The sequence below is a fragment of the Oreochromis niloticus genome, linkage group LG7 (genome assembly GCF_001858045.2).
Source record: "Oreochromis niloticus isolate F11D_XX linkage group LG7, O_niloticus_UMD_NMBU, whole genome shotgun sequence".
NCBI classification, from domain to species: domain Eukaryota; kingdom Metazoa; phylum Chordata; class Actinopteri; order Cichliformes; family Cichlidae; genus Oreochromis; species Oreochromis niloticus.
Window position 1 is genome coordinate 30,686,851 of NC_031972.2, and position 21,062 is coordinate 30,707,912.

The following is a 21,062-nucleotide window of genomic DNA, read 5'->3' on the forward strand; positions in this document are numbered from 1 at the left end:
TGATACCAAAGAAGGGGAGAGAGACGAGACACTTCTAGAAAGATAGAGGTTAAAGTTGCTGCGTGTTTTTATTTCCATGTACATGAACATGAGTGACAAAAATGCTAAAATTAGGAATAACAATGTAAAAAGCTGGACAAAATATCAACAAGCACACCATAGCTAAATAGTCAACATATAATTCAGCATGGAACATCATGTCCTGCACAAAGTTAGATCACAGTATGAGTGTGTTTCCGTAATCTCCCACTCAATCTTCACCATCGAGCCTCCTAAGCCAGTAAACATTTCAATATTCATTGGTTCAGCATGCCACAACACAAAGCCAGTCAGAACTGGCCCCCGCCCACTTAATTAAAGCAATTTATAAATATTTTACAGTATAATTATGGAGACAAATTGAACAGAGGCGCTACAATAAACCTTCAAGTATTGCATTTGCTGGAAGGGAAGGACAATGTGATTAAAACCAGCGGTGATATATCATGATATAAATGCCACAATATGGCCAGAGTTGGACGAAAATCATATAAAAAGATCAATCGGCTGTTTTTCTTTGGAGTAAACTGTTCCTGTGTTACATTTCATCGCAAAAAAATAGTCATTAAGTGCTCCATTCATTCATTAGCTTCCTTTCTATCAATTTTCTCTTTCTTCTTCTGCAGCCAGAGCAGCAAAACAACACTTAATCGAGAGTTTTGTGCTTCGACTTGTGAGCAGCTGCTTACCACCAACCTGAGCTGAACAAAAACACTTTTTCTATTCTTTTCTAGGAGGAAAAAAAAAAATGTAGAGGTTTCAGATTGGCTCAGTTTTAGCTGCCAAAGTGAACATCTGTTGGTCAGGGAAAATTAAACAGTTTGCACTGTGATAATATTAATTCACTGCGGGTTGAGTAAATGTTTGGAGAAAACTGTGAGAACCCTTCCAGCATTCTGCGAGGCAGCCGTAGTCCGAAGACATCCTAATCTCATTCCCGGGACATGCTGTACTTTAATCAAAGCATCTAGCGTCTCCAAAATTCACACACGGTGTCCTCTGCGTGCTTTGGGTTTAGGAAGTAGTGAGACCGGTATCTACAGCAACTCCAAGCTCATCACATAATGTAAGATACCGTTTTTTTGTCACATTTGGTGTCAGTTCGCACAATGGCATTAATGATGTGAAGGGACTTGTTTTATCCCAACCAGATACCTTTCAGTGGCTAAATCAAACCAAACCATGGCAGACTGTATAACGTGAGCGTAGCCACCATCACCTACTACTGGACCCTGTAATTTAAAGCCTTAATGCTAGCTTTTTGGCTGACACCACATTGGTTTTTGAATCCAAAAGTTACTGTAACCATACAAGAAGGTCTATTAAGCTTAGTTAGTAATCTGCATTAATAGGCTATAAAGGTGCAGTACACAGACACACACCTGCTAATTAGTGCAGGCTAATAAAATGCTAGAATTTTATTCATCAAAATGCGGAAACCTTTTAGATCGTTTGCACCACACAGCGAGCTATATAATATTAGCCAAACGACTAAGTGAAAAAAGAACCTCTAATTCTAATATTTATACATATTATAAAACATGGACGGGTACTTATAGCAGCACTTTTCTACTCTAACTGGGCACTCAAAGCACTTTTTTACTACAAGCCGTATTCACCAAATTACACACATTCCCATTCATACACTTTGTGTAACATTCTGCGCACACACACACTCACACGGATGCATCGGGGGCAACTCTACTTTTTTTGCCCCTGACTGGAGTAGACAGGGAATCAAACCACCGACGTTTTGATTTATTTACGACCCACACAGCCACAGCTAATTTACATAGGAGGAAACTACCTTTTAGTTTTATTTACTTTGTGTAACAGGCTGTGAATGTGTCTTTTAATGCTGCAAAGTTTGGCATTTTAACATGGAAGCCATAGACTCCTAAAAGAACTGCAGCTTTTAGCATTTCACATTGGCTTTGTTTTCAACCCCAAAGGTTTCCACTTAGCCTACCAAAAGTAAAAGTAAAAAGCAAGTAAAAAATAAAAATAAATAAATAACTCAGCGAATGAAAACAAAGCTCAAAACGGAAACTGAACTCTAGTCCATCGCATGTTATGTTTGATTCACTTCTGACTTCTCTAAGAAGTCCAGTGTGCTGCCTCAAATAAAAATGTGAATTAATTCTGTTATTTGCCTGATAAACAGCAAGGTGATTTTTAGCTTTAAAGAAGTTTTTGACAGATTTCTAAAATAGTTTTCATGTTTTATGACAGGTGGTCTGAGAAATTTTTTAAGCACTGTGTATTAGCATTTTAAAAGAGGGCCATTAATCTCTGGAGGTCCAACATTGATGCCACAACCAGTGTGTGACATCATCTGACAGAACAGCAATATTTCACACCCTGGGATGAAAACAAAAAGAAAGAAAAGCAGGCATTTTTCTCAGGATAAAGTCAGATTTAGAGAGGTTTTCTTCCAAACTTGCAGACGATATGACAGAAAAGGCAAAGACCAGCATCAGGGGATCGTTGCAGCGGTACCTTTGTCCTTGAGGCAGAGAGTTCAAGCTGTCACATGTAAGAATAATAAGGAGGAGGAGAAGCGCTGATCCTCCAAACTTATGTCATGACTCATTTCACACTTGTACAGCCACACACACTGTCACAACTGGAAGCCAGCCAGTACAAGATGGTGGCCAAATAACTGTTGGCCAGTAGAGCAGTTAGGTGCTAAGTGTCTTGCTCAAGGGTACCCGCAAGGGCAGTTTTCAAAGAGACACCTGCTCGTTGGGTAAATCACAGTGTTCCAGCCAGCGCAACACTTCAATCTCCTCCCTTAAATTACAAGCAGCTGCTGCCCAAATAAAATAATCCTTACAAGCATAAATCAAAATCTATTTCTTGATTTTGTTACAGAACCATCAAATCAACACTGATCACAAGTGCAGAAAACCCTTTCAAAGTAAAACTTGCATTAAATATCAAAGTTTCAAGCAATCACAGGACTGCATTGCATTCACATTAAAATTATTTTTTAACTGGGGCGCCAACAGTATAACAGACTGAATCAGACACTGGTTGAAAGCTGTCAAAATGCAAATTATTTGACATTCATGTTCATTTACCGACTGTTCCCCCACAGTGTCTTTCTTACAGGGGAATAGTCAACAAATTAATACATATTTGGTACTTACATTAAAAACATATTTATTAGTTGTTAGAAATATTATATTCAAGTTAATGAGGCATTTAGCTATTGAAATATGCAATAATTTGCATAATTCCCACAAGAGAAATTTGAATACCAGGAAAATCTGAGTTCAAAATAGCTTGTTTCAGGGTTGGGTTTTTTGCACATTAAAGTCAAAGGTTTTTTTTTTCCTTTGGGAGTCAAAATGTTCTTTAAGTGACACTACATAAACAAACTCTGTAAAAATCTTTAGCTTGAACAAAAAATTAATCAAAACTTGTAGGTTTGGTGTATGTAAGCACTACTGAAGTGAACATTTTGAGAGATTGAGAAAAAATTAAGAAACCATCCTCTAAAAATACGAACTGTAAAACTTTTCTACATTTTTATTTATTTATAACATTTATTCACTGGTTAAAATATTTAATTACCAGATATCACCATGAAACTTTCCCAGTTGTTTACTTATAAAACCTGTTTTGTATTACCAGTTTGTGAAAATTGGTCTATAAATGATGCATTGTCTCAGTTAAGGTGGACCAATTTGCCCAAAATATTTTGGACATTTTTGTGTCATGGAAGCAAAAAATAGCCCCAAAAATCTCAAACTTCACTTGTGCATGTAGTATTTATGGAATATAAATGGCTCATACACTGTGCTCTTACTGGAAAAACTTTGAGATGAATGAAATGCAAAAGTTTCTCACTTCTCCTGTCCCAGTGACTAATTCATACTGAAAAAGACTTAGCTTTACTTTCTTGCCAATGTTTTTTTTTTTTTTTTTTTGTCTTTGCAGCAGAGAAAAATCAATTCTCATGAATATTGCCAGTGTTAATAACGATCTAAAAATAATAAAGCTCTGGCTAAAGCGTTATGGGTCAAGGTTTCTTTTTAAATGATTACTTACATAACCAGAAAAATCTTTACAGCTAAAGTTCCCTTCGCTTCATCATGAAAAGTTCAGTAAGACATGAAACAGATGTGGCATTGTCTACAGGCTACTGCATTCATACAGACCATTAAACAGTGCACCTTTCATACAAATCATATCAAGTACACTGAGATTTTTATATTGTAAATATGAATTACTTGTAGGAGTGTGCATTTTCACCAGTAAATGAGCCTCTTGTGAAAGAAAATGCTGTCAAACGCCCCAGCAAAGTGCTTATGTAAGGCAATAGACTTTTAAAGTCTGTAATAAATGGAAACATGTATGCAGAAAAAGGCCAAAAACAACTTGTGAACTGGTCTGGTTTTAGAGTTTTGTGCATCCTGAAAGGCTCGTTAGGTATGCATGTTTTCATCATTTTCATTAATCATTTTCAGCAACATGCAGCAATGAATTCTTTAACTCTGGGTCGCGTAATCCATTAGATGTTAATTATCTTGCTCATGACTATGTTAGCTGCAGTTCAGCTGGGAATAAGGAAAGAGGAGGAATTTTTCTTTCCTTAGCTGTGAGCTCAACATTTGTGGCCTCTGCTCTTTAGTAAACAGCACAAATGTTGACCTTCAGGATGCCTTAAGGCATCAAGATGCACTCTGAACTCTGGTGATGCAGTAGGCAAATCTGCTGTCAGTGTGATTCGAGATGAAGGAACACAAGTATGTAAACACAAGGCCAGAGGCCAAGCCTAAAGGCACTCAAACCTGTTTATTCCAGACAGCTCTTAACCAGCTGTAACAACCTAAGTTCAGAGTTCTGAACTGCAAACAGTGGTGGTGAAAGACTTTTTAAACAAACTCTTTTCGCTGTGTCGTTGTTGGGAACACGTGCACAACTGGTCTATCCGTCACATACTCCCACTTTTTTCCTGTCAGGCTGGGTCAGAATTATTTTCTCTCTTATCATTTTTCTGCTTTTTTTCCGCCCTCATAGTGAAACTCTGAGCTGGGATTCTTGGCAGCTTGGCAGATGATTCAGTCCCTGGTCTGTCTCTGTGCTGAAGACATCGGCAGGCGCTTTCATCTCATATTTCCTCCTTGTCGGAAAAAAAGATTAATATTTATTGTCATATCCAGACTAATATATAAGTATTATATGTATGTCATAGTGTTTAGTTACAAGTTAAGTGCCCCACTTTGGTGTTTACATCCCAAAAACACGCTCCGCCAAAAATTTGTCCACCCCAAGGATCCAGTTGTCCAGCACGAAGAGAAGTAATATAGTGTACACAGTGCCAGGAGGCTTGCTGGGATTTATACATCGGGGAAACCAAACAACCTCTGGCTAAGCAATCATTTATTTATTTATTTTTACATTTACTGGGTACAGATGTTTCATGATTGTTTGAATGTCTAGTCACTGCTTTGCAGTCCGCCTTCAGTCCTTGAATTGTTAAGGATTAAATTACTTGTGTCTCAGCAGGACTTCAAAAAGCTTGTCCATCTTAAGCCAACTCGACTATTGTAATGAGCATTTACAGGCTTCTCTAAAGAGATGATCAGACAGCTGCAGCTAATTCAGAACGTCGCTTCTCGAGTGCTCGCTGAGACCGTGAAAATGGCTCATAATGCGGCAGTTCTCAGATCTTTATGCAGGCTCCTGACTGTCAAACTATGACAAAAAAAAAAAAACAGGAAAAAAATGGTCAAAAAACATTTCTGACCGACTGCTATGTTATTAACCATCCAGTGCCCTCAGGTCCTTTGAAACGGCTCTAATTTCTATCTCTATGCCCCCTCTCCAGATCTGGAACAAACCCTCAGAGAGCTGCAGACTGGCTTTTCAAATCGTTTCTCATTTGTAACAATGCACTCTACTTTTGTGTAATGTTTTTGTATTTTTGGTCATATTTTTTTCCTCTTTTATTAGTTCTTTATTAATTTGAATTGTAATTAATTCCTGTCTAAACGCTCTTATAGTGGCTTATATATGTTCAGCATTTTACATGACATTCAATTAATTTATTTATTGAGCTTCTTTTTTATTCATTTGTGCTACATTCTTTTTTATCATTTCAATCTTATTTTGTCTTTTCATTATACTTTATTTTTATTAGCCTATTCTACTTCATGTGAGCAATTTTTAGGTTTTTAACTCTTTCATTTTTTTATTTGCTTTTACATTTCACCTTGCTTTTAGATTTTATGTAAAGAACGTGGCTAATTCTCCTTTAACATCTTCCATTTTGCCGCCTGACAGCTACTGCTCCTTTTTCAGTTCCCTCTACTGATAAGATACAAGATGAGTTCAGGTTCCAGTACCTTCACACCCCACCAGGGGGCCGTGGCCCATTCATTAATTATCCAGTTCAGTGCTGCTGGTGGGTGGGCTGCTCCCTCAGTTGTCACAGAGCCAGAGAGAGGGTACGCCCTTGAAAGGTTCCCGGTCTGTTGCAGACAAATAAACTTCTCTTACATTCAGTTCCTGTGTGTATTACCTTAAAGGCAATTAAAAGACCAGCATGATGGATACATTAATGACTGAAGCTGAACACGTGGTGGCCTGGTTGATTCAAATCATTAAAAAAATGTTACCACTGGCATTTTAACTTAGTCTATAATTGTATTTACTTTTTGTTTTTCCATCTCATTTCAGGTATAGAAAGAAATAATCATCCAACCATTCATCCACCTAACTGTTGTTAATGGCAGCCAATAAATCAATGGAGTGGCCTTTTTGGATCCTGTGTTTAAACGTGCGCACCACATCAGATGTTCTGTGAGTCAGTGTCCTTTTTTCAGATGGTGAAGAAAGCAGAGCAACTACCAGCTAAAGAAAGGTTTCTAACAAGTACAAATCAAAGCAGATATACACACATTTACTAGGCGGAATAACAATGAACACAGCTGCAAATTATCATTTTGGTCCATCTCTGTTCGATGAGCCAAAAGCAGTTTTTTAGCAAACATGTCATGCAGTCAAAATCCATCATTAAAGATCATTCTGTACAACTCTGTTTAATTCATTAGCAACTATGTGGAAGTCTTGATTTTCACTGAAGTAAATCTATTGCTCATTTGCTTATCCAGATTGTTGCATGTTCTTTCCTTTACTGCTATCTCAGACCCACAAATAGCATCAATAATCCCGCCACAACAACAGGCTTGGCTTTAAATAAGCCTCTGCGTCTAATTTTATCATCAGCACATTACTCATTCACACCGTCCTTTCCCTCCTGTATACTTCTCCACAGGCTTAATCCACTACACTTTAGCAAACCCATGTTCGGAGATGGCCTCTGAAAGCAGTAGATTGTTGTTTCCCCCCCGATGACGAAATTCAGCTTACAGCTGAATTTCTTTCCGACTCGCTCCTCTTCCTAAAAGCCTGCCTTGGCCTCAGTCTCCAGAGCCAGGGTTAGCAACCAAGTATGCATCTACCCAGCACCAGCTTTTCATTAATCATCTTCTCTGCGGCGTGCCGGGTAGTCAGAAGATGTGACAGGATAGGGATAAGGACATCAATTTTGCTTTCCTGGCCAGAGACATTGTTAACAATAAGGCAGGCAGTCTTGTCTCACCATCAGCCACAGGCTCTCTGATTTTGTTAATTTAATTGGTTTCAAGTCTGAGGAGGATTTGAGGAAGAAACAAAAGAGGAGCGGCGATGTAGCAGCACAAAGAACAAACAGAGAGCCAGCGAAGAACACAAAAGATAAGAGATGAGTTTGCTTTTCGATATGTTTACCTGTCTCCCTCAGCCTACAGTGAGCTGAAGAAATACTGTGTGCCTCTTCTGTGTTTGGAACAGTTGCTTTTTTATCACCATCCTGCAAAGGGACCAGAGAGTGAGGGGGATTAAATAAGAGATGAAAACTTGGCCGCTGTCTAAATTCACTGGGTCGACACATAGTCTGCTGCCAGGGACATTGACATGCAAACACTTGGCCACAAGTTAGAGGAATGGGAGCCGAGTGGCCCGGAGCAGCTCCGCAGACTGCTAATGGTCAGTGTGTCGATTAGATGGTGGGAGGCAGATAGAAATCTCGTTATACTATTAATTGATTCATAGCTCGGAGCCCAATCCAGGGTTGTGACGGAGGTTGGTCTAGCTCAGCAGTGCCAACATGCAGACGGCACCGGACTGCCTGCTGTGAAGAGTCTGCAGATGTTTAACCCACTTTGCATGTTATTATACCTCACTCCGAATTTAATTCAGAGAGCTCAGTGCAATGGCATCTTTACTGCGTTAATGTGATCTTAAAGAGGATATAGTTGCAGTACAAAACTTAAAAACAAGCAATTATTGGATGCATTCCAAGTGATTACAAGTTAATGAGTTTGTATGATGTCACCAGGAGGGTTACAAATGAGGGGATTGTTCTTGGTAACCGTTCATAGAGGCAGAGGTTGCTTGAGGTTGCCTTTGGGATTAACATCAACATGTTTTAAAAATGTTTTTGTGGTCAATCAAGTCAAAGCATCTTTGGTGGAAAAACAGCTGCCTGTTCCTGCTGAAAACAGAGCTAATGAGATCGCTCAGCCCGAACCACTTAGTAAATGTGCCAGAAAACTATTTCTGGACTTGAAGATTAGAATTTAGGGCTGCAACAATTTCCACCTTAATAACATTTGGTTTAGCGTTAAAAACATAAATTAAAACTGAGGCTTGAAGTTGGATACTCGGTGCGACCGGAGTTCAGTTCAAGGCGACGAGACTGCCGAGATGAATTGCTGTCACAGCTGGATTCATCAAGAGCGTCCAGACAGCTGCTTATTCAGTGGTGAAATTTCATCTGTCACAAATGACAGAAGCTTAGATTCACTGAGCTTCACAGACGTGGCTGTTGGATTTTGAAAGGACTATAAACACAGAGATTCAGTCAGTTAATCATCAGCAAAGTTTATTAGATGTGATTTGGTTTGTTGTTTAAGGAGTCAAATGAGAAAACTATTTAGAGATGCAACGATGTATCAGGCAAACATATCAGCTTTGATTATTGTAGAAAATCCTGAAACCAAGCTTCAACTCATACAGAAATGCTAACTGAAGAGAGCCAGTTATCAAAGCAGAGACCAGAGTTGTGAGATTTATCTGTTTTTTAAAATAAATAATATAATTTGTGCAATATAACGACATAAATTGGAGAGACAGCACTGCTCCAGCAGTAGATAGCATCAACAAGTTTGAACATAAAAGTCACCAGTTTCTTAGAAGAACAATATGCTTTTAAAAAAAGAAAGAAGAAGAAAAAAGAGTGGAATTTCCAAAATAAGTTGGATCATTTCCACTCTTACTTATTCAAAATAAAAGCCTCCAACTATTTATTGGATGTCATCAAGGTGCTCTAACGATGGGAGATTTTTCAAATAAAAGCCTTAACAGTTAACTGTTAAAAAAAAAAAAATCACCAGTGTCAGATATATCTCTGATATTCAAAATAAAAATCCCAAGATAATAAGAATAATAAAGGAATTTAATTGACGCTCTCACTTCTTTCAAAACTGAAGGCCTCCAAATACTTACTGAAGATCGAGATAATTTAACACTGTGAAATTTTCTAAATAAAATCCCATAGGTCATTTTAAAAAATTAGCATGATGCTCAGGAATATTGCCATTTTCAGAATAAAAACCTATTTACCACCAAATTTTTAGCAGCAAGCCACAGACCAAAATCCCATAACAGCAACAGTCCCACAGCAATTTCTCCAGAAACTGCATAGCTTATTTTAATGCTGCAACTGGATATGTGGCAACAGTCAACAAAGTTCTTGATTTGGAGAAACAACACGTTCAGAAAGAAATGGTCTTTTAAAACCACCAGACAAAACTGACAAAAGCAGTCATCTTTACCTCACAGAAAACAGGACCAGCTCATTGTTCAGCCACTTTGTGTGGTTAAGTTCTGAATTAACGTATTATAACACTGAGAAGTGGTAGACAAACAACTCCTGTGTTTTAAGGGGTAAAATCACTGCTTTTATCAGTGGAGCTTGGTAGAGTGTAACTGCTTCACTTCCTCAGCAGGAAGAGCTGTCGGGCAAGAGGTAAACCGGTAACAATGTTCCAAATATAGGGTGCACTTAAACTGATATTGATTTGTTATTGGTGGCCAAAAATCTGCTTTGCCGCTGACTGTGCTCACAGATATAAACACAGGCCAAATGGCTTCCAGGTCATCCACACAATCCATTTATCATACAGAAAAGAGCCCTGCTGTGCATGATCTCTTGGGACTTCACCAAATAAGCAGATGCCACATCTAAAAATTCCCCTCTCATTGATGACTGCCATTGGCAAATCAGCTAGGAGGATGACATTTTCCGATGGCAGTGTTTGATGTTTATCTTTTGTTTCCCATCAATTTTGTGCCGAATAAATGTTCAAAGACATTGTGATGGAAGGATAAAAGACTTTAAAACAGATAATGAAAATGTATTTGTTTCTCTTGTTGAAAAGGAGGATAGATGACATCAAAGACAACAAAAACAAGAAAATACACACACACACACACACACACACACACACACACACACACACACACACACACACACACACACAGGTATTTCAAGGTGCATCCCTAAAATTACAAATTAAGCTTTAGGGTGTACAAACAAGAAGTGATGCAGCACAAGATTAAAAACAATGTCACCCAGCATCTTGACCTGAATATAAACTATATTTTACAATGTTTGGTTGCACAACATGAGTTTGTATTAATGGACTTGCAAGTGGGCCTGGAGTTTAAAAGGTTAAATTGATTACAGTTCTAAAAGCCTGTAATAAAATTTAGTCCAAACTGAGAAGGCATAAAAATAACTGAACTCAAGCATTAATGACCTCCGGGGGGACTTTATCTTAGACAAGGCTCCTCTCCTGCTGGCTGGATGCCTGCACTTTGCAGCTAATAACAGCACTAGGGCATGCAGCAGCGGTAACTAGCAGCAGTCACAGGTATAGACATGCTATCGTCAATATAGAGCAGCTGAATTCTGACAACGGGAATTAAGGGATGAGAATGCTCCACTTCTTCATTTACAATAGCAATGATGAACGGCATTTGTTCCACAGATAAGAGGCAACTTGAAATGATGGAGAAAAAAAAACAACTAAGACATGCCATTAGTATTCCAGCCAATGCATAAATGAGGCACAGTCACAGTCTCCTGCAGTTTTGTGAAAGACTGTAGTCAGCAGATTTAAGAGAATGTATTATTAAGACAAAAATAGGACAATGAATGCTTCACTTCAACGTACTAAAAAGTTATGAAAGTATATGTCCTATGTGTCTCCCTTCTGGGCAGATCAAATGAACAAAGCTACAATAAGAAACGATACAGAATACACCAGGAATGAAGAGACGATAACAGAGGGCCCGTAAACAATAGGAGGTTAAATATTATGTGTCAGAGACCCTGACCCCGCAAAGCCCGAAACTTGTCCTAAAGCAACCATGGGGAAGGAAAAGATGCATAAAATGTTCTCATGTCTAAGCATTAGCCAAAAGCCTACAGGTGCAGTTTTTTGGATTAAACGCAGATGGGGGATTGCCATGTGGCTGAGCCCTGAATAAAGTGAATTACAAAAACCCAGACGAGACCAGACAGAGCCTGGATGACTTTTTGAAGACCAGTGAAGGTTAGAAAGGACTCAATCTGAGCTATAATCCATGGTCGCTGGAGGGAACATAACAGTGACCTTTCAACTACAGATAACCACCATTTTAAAAAGCAGCTTACAGATATCTGGCACTTTGGGTGGCTACTTTTCTTTAGCTCGTATACTTTAACAGAGAACTTCTACTCTCTGAGTGCAAAAGATCCATGTGGTGAAACCATGGTTCTCAAGGTGTGGCCCACGGGCCAAAGACAGCACATGGCAATGTAGAAAAAGTGAACGCATTTTATGTCATAGGAAACCAAGTGAGCATTTCTCATTATCTTTAATTGCCATTGTAACTTACTAAATCTTGTTAACTAATACTTCCAGCTGGTGTCAGAAAAATAAATCCTATGGACACTAAAAGTGTTTAACGAGCTCCTTTTTCCATGTGCCGGCTCCATAAACTGGTATTCTAAACTCTGACAAGAGGTTTCTCTGAAATGAAATCTCTTTTCCATGAGAGACCAGACCAACAACACATAATGATTACGACACACCAGCAAAATGCCCCAGTACTGAACTCCACAGCCCACCTGACTATTATTGCTGACCATGTCCATCCCTTTATGACCACGGTGTACCCATTTTCTGATGGCTGTTTCCAGCAGGACAATGCACCATGTCACAAAGCTCAAATCAGCTCAAACTGGGAACATTACAATGACTTTACTGTACTCAAATGGCCTCCACAGTCACAGATCCCAACCCAACAGGGCACCTTTGGAAAGTGGTGGAATGGGAGATTAGTATGGAGGATGTGCAGCTGATAAATCTGCAGCAACTGTTTAATGCTATCCATGTCAATATGGACCCACATCTATGAGGGGGGTTCTTAGTTCTAAAGGAAAAAGAAGGTCCAATTTGGTACAAGCATACTAAAAATAGCTGGTGAGTGTATATTTACATATTCAGTGTAATTATGCATTAAAAAAGTGAGTTTCTGAATCTCTTAACAACATAAAACAATTAAAGTGAGACGCAACTTTACAACCCTGCTAAAACTGACTTGTGTTTTTGAACTGTGATTGCTTGTGGTGTGAGTACAACCTGGGTGTGAATGAGTGCAATCACAACAAAGATCACTATGAGGGTAAGAACGGAGCCAAAGGGGAAAAAGTCAGGATGAAGAGGTAAAAGAGTTAAGAGGACTCTTCAGCACCATGGACAGTTCACAAGACTCATAAAACCAAGTCCTCAATAGAATTCCTCCTAAATCAATCTGCCCTGCACACTTATTCGCACATGCTCTTTTATCACCTCATTTACTAATAGGCGTCCTTTGCGCTCAATGTCATTAACAGTAGTGCTCGGGGATAAAGTCATCTTTATTCTAAGTTATAGCGTTAAAGAAATGACCTCCTTTCACGCACACAAACACACACACACACACACACACAGGCTTCTATGGTTACCAGCTGCTTTGAAGGTGTCTGGTTACATACGAGCTTCCTAGAAGTAGTAGTTTAAAGCTGACACTCCAGTGTTGCTACAGCACATGCGTAGTGATATTACGAAGCTGCTTTCAGTGGACAAAATTAATTCCCCTGAACACATCGGAGCTTGTTAGTGCCAAGAGGTCAATTTCAGACACAGAGGCCAAACACGTAATTAATACGAGACGGGAGATAATCATACACGGGATATCGAGGTCTAGAGCAGAAGTAGTTCCCAGGAGTTCGTGCCAGTTCAATGTTGCTGGGAGCTAATAACATACATGTATTGTTTATTATAAAGAGAATTTTGCTTCGGCTGTGTAAGAAAAATGCAACGCTTACCTTCACTGCTTCAGCATGGGTGACTTTATCGAAGACTTTGTCGTTGACTTTCATGATCTGGTCACCGACCCGGAGACCCTCTTTCTCCGCCAAGCTCCCGGGCTCCACCAGGGACACGTAGATCCCGACTCCGTGCTCCGAGCCGCCGCGAATGCTGAAGCCCAGGCCCTCGTTGCTCTTGTGCCGCTTCATGGTGACCTGGCGCAGCTCACCGGGCGGCTCGTGGATAAAGTTCCTCCCGAGAAGAGGTACCAGGGGAGCTGTCCCGTCGCTGCTGGTGCTGAAGCTGTCCGGAGAGCCCCGCAGCGCCACTTGAAATTCGGGGGGGTTGTTCGGAGAGAAATGCCCCGGGGGCGTCGGGCTTGCGCTGAGGAATTCGCCCGGGGGCGGCTCGGCATGTCCGTTGCTTGCAACTAAATCCGACTTTAAGTAAAGGCCCTCCGAGGTGTACTGCTCGAAAAGGAGCTGATCGGAGCGAGGGATCACCAGCCGCAACATGGGCAGAAGTTGCCGTTTGCTGGGCGCGTTGAGGATGACATTGAGGGTCTGCACCAGGTCGTACACGTTGCGTTTGGAGTGGTAGACATTCAGGCAGTGGATGAACTGCTCCCTCTCGAAATCGTTGAGCAGGAGGTTGAGCGCGTTGTGCAGCTTCCTCACGTTAGCCGACAGCGTCCGTGCGCTGGACGCCACAGAGTTTGCCGAAGAGCTGAGCGACATGCGCTCCAGGTCGGTGCTGCTCATCCTGGCGGTGTGACCGGGACACGGCACCACACTTCTGCGGGGTTAGAGAGCGCACATAACGGGATGGACGCGCGGGATCAGACCGGCGCTTGGCATCACGACCACTGGAGCACTTGCAGCGCGGTAATACCCATGGTCTCCGGTACAGACAGATGAACCACTTCAGGCTGTTATTCTCGCAGACACGAAAGAAGAAGTTCAGAGAATTATACCCAACTCAGTGTCAGCGTTCACCCAAATTATTTCGTTAATATTGATTAGATATCGCTAACAGTATTCCGCAAACTTCACGCGCAAACGGTGCGTCAAGGCTGGGAATGTAACAGCCGCGTGGAAAACTCGTCCCACTCCGTCAGTGAGCTTACTAATATGCCACGTAAAGCTCTCAGCCTGCGTGTCATCAGCTGCCGTCTTATTTTCCAGGAGGTCAGGTGGCTACCGAGCTGCCGCTTCTCTGGTGTCCGCCTCGCCGTCAACAGCCCCACTCCAGGTCAGAATAAACACCGGGACTGAAAATTACACGCATTCAGTCCAACAAATTCGGCAAAAAGGAATAACAATTCCGTCGATGAAGAAAACAGAAAAGGATGAAAACTTATTTTTAGGCTCCTGCCCTGCGTCCCGAGGAGTTCAATATCCCGCTGTGGTCACTGTTTTACTTCCAAACGACTTCAAGCTCGCAAAAAAATATCTATCTATGCACATCCACACGAGAGAGCTTTGTTGGTTTTTGTTTTTATTATCCGTTTATTATCCGTTTGCTTGAAGTGCGGCGGTGACCTGCAGCTCAGAGTCCGCTTCCCAGACGTTACTACAGCGACTGAGCAAAGACTGGCGGATCTCTCGCGTCTGACCGTCCCCTGTCAGGAAATGACGCAACCTCATGCAGCCAATTAGTAGGTGGGAATTAGCAACAAGCACTCGTGTCACAACTGACACCAATAAGTTAGTAAATGGATCTTTAATTAGACACAACATTAAACTGCTCTTTACTCAGGGTCGTTTGAAGGATTTTATAAATGGGGTGGCACAAGAGGAACCAAGAACAAAGTGTCGACAAACACATGAACGTCTGATTGGAAATATTTATTTTTTTAATGTAGAAAACTGGTTTAGAAAACATTTGGTTTTATTTATTTGTGCAGCTCTGTGCCCTGATGCATATGGTATGAAAAGTGGCTCTATACAAGAGTCTGATCTTTTACATGTAGCTATCTTGCATAATGGTGAAACCTTAGGTTGTGAAAAAAATAAAGAGAAACAGTCACTTCCATGTTTTCTGTTTATGTTTCAGGTGGGTACAGTAGCTAGAAATTACCACATATGATTAGAACAGTGCAGTGCAAAGTTATCAGCTCACACCAGTTTGTTTGGTTAGCAAGCTGCTGTACAGGTGAAGCACACACACGACTACACATGATCTGGCTTCCAGCTTCATATCTGCTTGAAATAATAAATGTATTACTATTACTATTATTTTTGCTTAGTGCAAAAACAGTCTTTATAACTACCGTACTATAAGATTTTTTGTGTGTAATTTACCATTTTAAGCCTTTAGATTAGGGCTGAGACAAACTAGGGCAGGGGTAGGGAACGTTAGTCCTCGAGAGCCGGTGTCCTGCAGGTTTTAGATATCACCCTGGGTCACCACACCTGAATCAAATGATTAGTTCATTACCAGGCCTCTGGAGAACTTCAAGACATGTTGAGGAGCTAATTTAGCCATTTAAATCAGCTGTGTTGGATCAAGGACACATCTAAAACCTGCAGGACACCGGCTCTCGAGGCCTGGAGTTCCCTACCCCTGAACTAGGGCATGGCAGAGTGGCAGTTGTGCTTGGCTAAGTTAGTAAAAGAGTAACTAAACCAAAGCGTTACTAAACTGGAACTGTTGAATGTGTCTGTGCTGTTGGATCTTTTAGCAGCATTTTTGATGGAATTTTACATGCTATGTAATACGTAATGAGTAATATGGCTTGCTGCGAGGCACAACTATAGATTGTATGTAAAATATATTTATGTAGCCACTTCAAAATGATCCATTAGGTCCATTAAGAATTTTTGAGCGGATTGGGTTTGACATATTGGTGTTGAAACAGGATGTCACGAGCAAAAGGTGGCTCTGACTGAAACTGAAAGACCTGACATTGCCATATTCTGGTTTATCATCCTTTATGACTAAAATAATGACCATAATTTACAAAATGCAGTATTTATTTTGACTTGAAACTATTGATAGAGTTTATCAAGTCATCAGGAAAGAATTTACTGAGGTCACAGAGCAGATGAGGTGAGTGTTGCTTTCTCATAGACTTCAACGAAGGATTTCAAACACATGACCACTAAACACATAACTGTATGTGTTGTCTTTGATGTGTGATAATGTGGGTTTAAGTGAATAAGGCCCCACTCACACAGGCCTGGCAATCTCCTGGCAACGACCTGTCGGTAGGGAAAAATGTGCATTCCCAAACCTCCTTGTGGTTGATTTCATTGCTAGCATATTGCTGCAGTATGTGAGTGGAAGTGAAGGACTTGACGACAAACATGGTCCAGCTACTCTCTGAGCTGTAGTGAAACTGTGAAAGTATGACACAAACCGGAACTGGAGAAGGTTCACTTTCAAAGTCAAAAGACACAACTTTTACTTTGAAGGGGATTCTCCTTTATTTCTGATTTTTCAAGTTTTACTTCCGCTGGGTTAGTAGTTAGAGAATATTTGTAGAAAAATATGAAAAACTACAGGAAACCGTGGAAATCTGCTAGCAACAAAAGCAATCACTACGAGGTTTTTGGTGCAATACTTCAACCAGTGACAGATTCAGCAGTTCTTCTTGTAACCACAGGGACTGCCCCCTATTGGCCAATAAATACAAGCACTTCCACAGTGGCTTGACTTTTCAGACTTGGAATCTACGTCCATTTTTTAAATACAGTCTGATCAGGGCCTGTGTTGGTATTACTAGGTCTGGGTAATCAAAGCCACTTAGTGCAACGCTTTGTTATCAAATCACCGTTTATTATGATGTTTATTCAGTGATTTCAGGAACCAGATTAACATATGAAATAATTTGTGGGTCTCACAGTCATCTTATGACCTGACAAAGGAGAAAAATATATTTTTGTCACAATAAAAAGTCCATTTAGCATAAACAGTTTCAGCATTTTCTTACTGGTCTTGTCAGCTCTAACCTAAAAGTTTCACTCTACTGACATAAAACACTTTAAAGGTCTTTTTTTGTATCTTAAATCTCACTTTGCAAAAGGAAAACACCACACAGCATCAAGTCAGTGTATCTGTCTCTGATCCTTTTTTCCTGTAATCCACCTTTTCTGAATAGGAATTGATCTTTGTCTGCAGGTCTCTCTCTGGAGTTTAACTAGCAATCCTTGATCCATGAAGCCTCAAGCTATAGCCAAAAGGAGCAAAGTGGACTTGAGCTCGGCTCCCAGAGTGATCGATCACAAGAACAAAACTGTGACGATATCAACTGCAAAATGAAACCCTGTGCTCCAAGGCCATTGTGTTGACAAATGGCGGTGTGCAGTTTGGGCAGAGCTTCAGAGCTGAGTCTTCCTTTAAAACTGAAGCCAGTGCAGATATCCATTCCACTTTATTAACCAGTAACTGAAGCAGTGGTAAGGCTGACTGCTCTCAGAAAAAGAACCATTGTGACATTTTAATTTGAAATTATGATCCCGGGTGTGCTGGGTGACAAAATTACTAATGTCAAAGTAATTAGTGAGGTTGAAAATGGACCAACAGACTCGGAAAATGAAAATGGTCTTTGGAAATGAATCAATAAGACAGAGAATGCACTGACCATTAAAGGAACAAATGAGGTTAAGGCAGAGCCGATTGAAATCACAGATGAAGTCAGCACTCTGCTTTTTGAAAGTGACACAGCAGAACTGTCAGCAGGCGGCAACCCAGGGAACTGAGATAAAAACAAAAGCATTTCAAACGATATGCATAGTTTCACAGGAGGTTTATCAGTTAATGACTCGCTTCCCAGTGTCAATCTTCTTCCTTCAAATAAGCTCATTGGGATATTGATAGTTTGTTTCCATGGAAAAATTGCTTCATATTGTGTCTACAACTGTCTCTCTATTAGACATTAATCAGAAAATTATTTCCAACACCAATTTTACAAATTAATTGTCCTTACTTGTTTTTTCTTTAGACAGCAGCTTAAAAACAACAACAACGACAACAAAAGTTGACAGAAAACAGAAAAAGGCAACAATCAAATATGTGAGAAAGTCAAACCAGAGAGTATTTCACAGTTTTTGACTGATTAAACAAGTTACTAATTATCAAAACAGTCACAGTGATACTGGTAACAGGGATAAACAGTTCTGGCATTTGCTACAGACTCATTTAGTAAATACTGTTAAATCTTGTCATTCCAGATCACTACAGGAATGTGCGGGCATGCATCTCTGCCCATAAAAGTTAAAAACTTATGCCTGGTCTGCCCTTTATGTGTGGTGGCCGGGGCAATCCGGAGGTTTTTGTGTTTTACTTTACTTTCTCTCTCTCTCTCTCTGTTCTCAGGTGGATTTATGGGACGGCTGTTCTGGCTGGGCCCACCTGCTCTGTTTCCCAGGGTTCAGCCGTCACTTCTGTCTCTCATCCTCTCATCAGCGAGAAGCATTTAAAGACCTGCTTGTGCCTTCATTCTCCAGATTGTTGTCATTTCGATGGTGGTAATTGGCTCCCTAATGCTCAGAGCTCATTTTTGCTTTGTGCCCTGTTTCACCTTCCTCTTGTCTGTTTCCAGTGATTCCTGGTGGCTGAAGTTTCCTCTTTGTCATTCCTGCATTGCTGTGGGTATTCCTGAGTGCAACCCCGCAGGCACTTCAACCTGTGATCACAAGTTGGCTACCAGCTACCTAGGGAATACTCACCTGTAACTTAGTTGTCTGCCCCACTCTTCACTGCTCTACCCCCTCCTCCCTGGACTCTTCCAGCCAGTGTCTGCTGTCTGCTGACCAAGATAACTGGCTCCACTTCATTCTGAAATTAATATTGCCTTTGAAACACTTACCTCTCGCTGAGTCTAAGTCGTGTTTTTGTTTTGTTTTTTTCTGGCAGTGATTTCCCGCCATGTTCCTGCAATCAGACTCTTACCTGCACAATTCCCTGCTGCTATTTCCAGCATTGTTAAATTCCAAACACCTGTAAATAAAGCTTTCAAAACGGTTGCTTTCAGAGTCAACTTTTGGTAATTATAACATTATGTTTGTCCGTTTGCATCTCTCAACTGCTCCAAATATTCCTGCTACTGTACCTTTGGATTGCTCACTACCGTCACCTTTCCAATTAGTCTGAAATATCCATCATCCATCATACTTTGCATTTCATTTGGGGGGAAAAGCCTGAAGGGGCATGTAGTATTACCAGCAAAGTGGTTGGTAAAGATTGAGTTGGTGTGGCCCCACTTTTCAGTGGGTGCTACTGGTAGACGGAGACCATTTCTACAGGGCTGGCCAGGGTAAGACTATTAATGATGCTGCTGTGGTATACAAAGTGATGTCTTTATTTTTGGGTGTCCAACCTCTGTAGAGCTCATGGCCTACTCATTCATCCATTCTCTTCTGCTTACCCTGTCAGGGTCGTCGGGGGGCGGGAGCCTATCCCAGCTAACATGGGGCTAGAGCAGGGGTGTCGAACTCCAGGCCTCGAGGGCCGGTGTCCTGCAGGTTTTAGATAACACCCTGGGTCAACACACCTGAATCAAATGATTAGTTCATTACCAGGCTTCTGGATAACTGCAAGACACGTTGAGGAGGTAATTTAGCCATTTGAATCAGCTGTGTTGGATAAAGGACACATGTAAAACCTGCAGGACACCGGCCCTCGAGGCCTGGAGTTCAACACCTGTGGGCTAGAGGTTTATGTAATCTTAATGATTTAAAAATATTTAACATTTCTGAAAGTATTTTTTATTTGCCAGTTTTTTATTGTTAAGTTTCATAAGGTAATTACTATATATATGGTTGGTTATGCTGTTAAAAATGATGTTAACAGAAGTCAAAAGTAAATGACTCTGAAGGAATGTTGCACTGGAAAAAGTCTAATTAACTCTGATTCAGTGAATACTGTGTAGTAGTTCAGTTGGAGAACTTTTTAAATCACAAACTCACATACCCATATCTTTACCCACACCGATAACATTACATATCCTTTAGTTCCAGTATAGACATATCTTAATACTATATATAATAGAATCCAAACGCAGGACTCTGCGATGAAAGCAGTACGTTTATTTACAGTGTAGTAAATAATTACACAACTACGAATCCCCATGCGCCCCATTCCCGTTCCGTGTCTTCGCACTCACTGCCCTCTCATTCTTGCACTCCTGCTGGAAAATCCAGAGGCAGCCGTTAACACACACCTAAATAGCGACAGACTAACACTCACTGACTTTGCTGAGAACACCGACGGGTAGTCACACAACGATTCAGCGTCGAAGACAGCTCAGCCGCACTGCTTAGTAGCTCCCCCGACGAAGCTGATCAGCTGCAGGTGTGTGTCATCATCGTTGGGTGTGGCCAGCCACCTGGCCTGGCAGGGCACACTCATCAGGCCTGATGGTGCATGTAAACCAGCCTACACACACACACACACACACACACCTGCAAGCAGGAAAACAGGGACTGCAGCACAACACACACACACATGCCATCAAAAATATAAACAAGTCCAAAGACTGCTCGTGAACCCTCGGTCCCTCAAACCCAGGTCCTTGACACCATCCAGCCTCTGGATTGACCAGCTGCTTCTGCAAGCCTGGCC

The 21,062-nt window shown here is 40.8% G+C and overlaps 1 protein-coding gene and 1 long non-coding RNA gene across 8 annotated transcripts in view; one reads left to right on the forward strand and one right to left on the reverse strand.

Annotated features, from left to right (window-relative positions):
• Positions 1 to 15,109, reverse strand: part of whrna (whirlin a) — a 186,401-nt gene extending 171,292 nt beyond the window's left edge. For 2 of the 6 annotated variants that reach the window (XR_002059577.2, XM_019354420.2), the window contains exon 1: positions 13,514 to 15,108. Coding sequence is in view for 5 of the 6 variants with exons in the window: in XM_019354420.2 (XP_019209965.1) it covers positions 13,514 to 14,257 (744 nt within the window). In the remaining variant the exon portion in view is untranslated. Of the gene's footprint in view, positions 1 to 13,513 lie in introns of all 6 variants that reach the window. The other 4 variants (XM_019354423.2, XM_019354419.2, XM_019354421.2 and 1 more) reach the window with 3 other exon arrangements.
• On the forward strand, positions 15,069 to 19,586 carry LOC109199078 (uncharacterized). Of its 2 annotated transcripts, XR_003220992.1 has the most exons (4): positions 15,069 to 15,157; positions 18,816 to 18,967; positions 19,042 to 19,234; positions 19,356 to 19,586. It is a non-coding gene; the product is annotated as an uncharacterized LOC109199078 (long non-coding RNA). The 2 variants fall into 2 exon arrangements; XR_002059579.2 differs by lacking the exon at positions 15,069 to 15,157 and having other exon boundaries at positions 17,769 to 18,967.
• Positions 19,587 to 21,062: the final 1,476 nt, after the last annotated feature.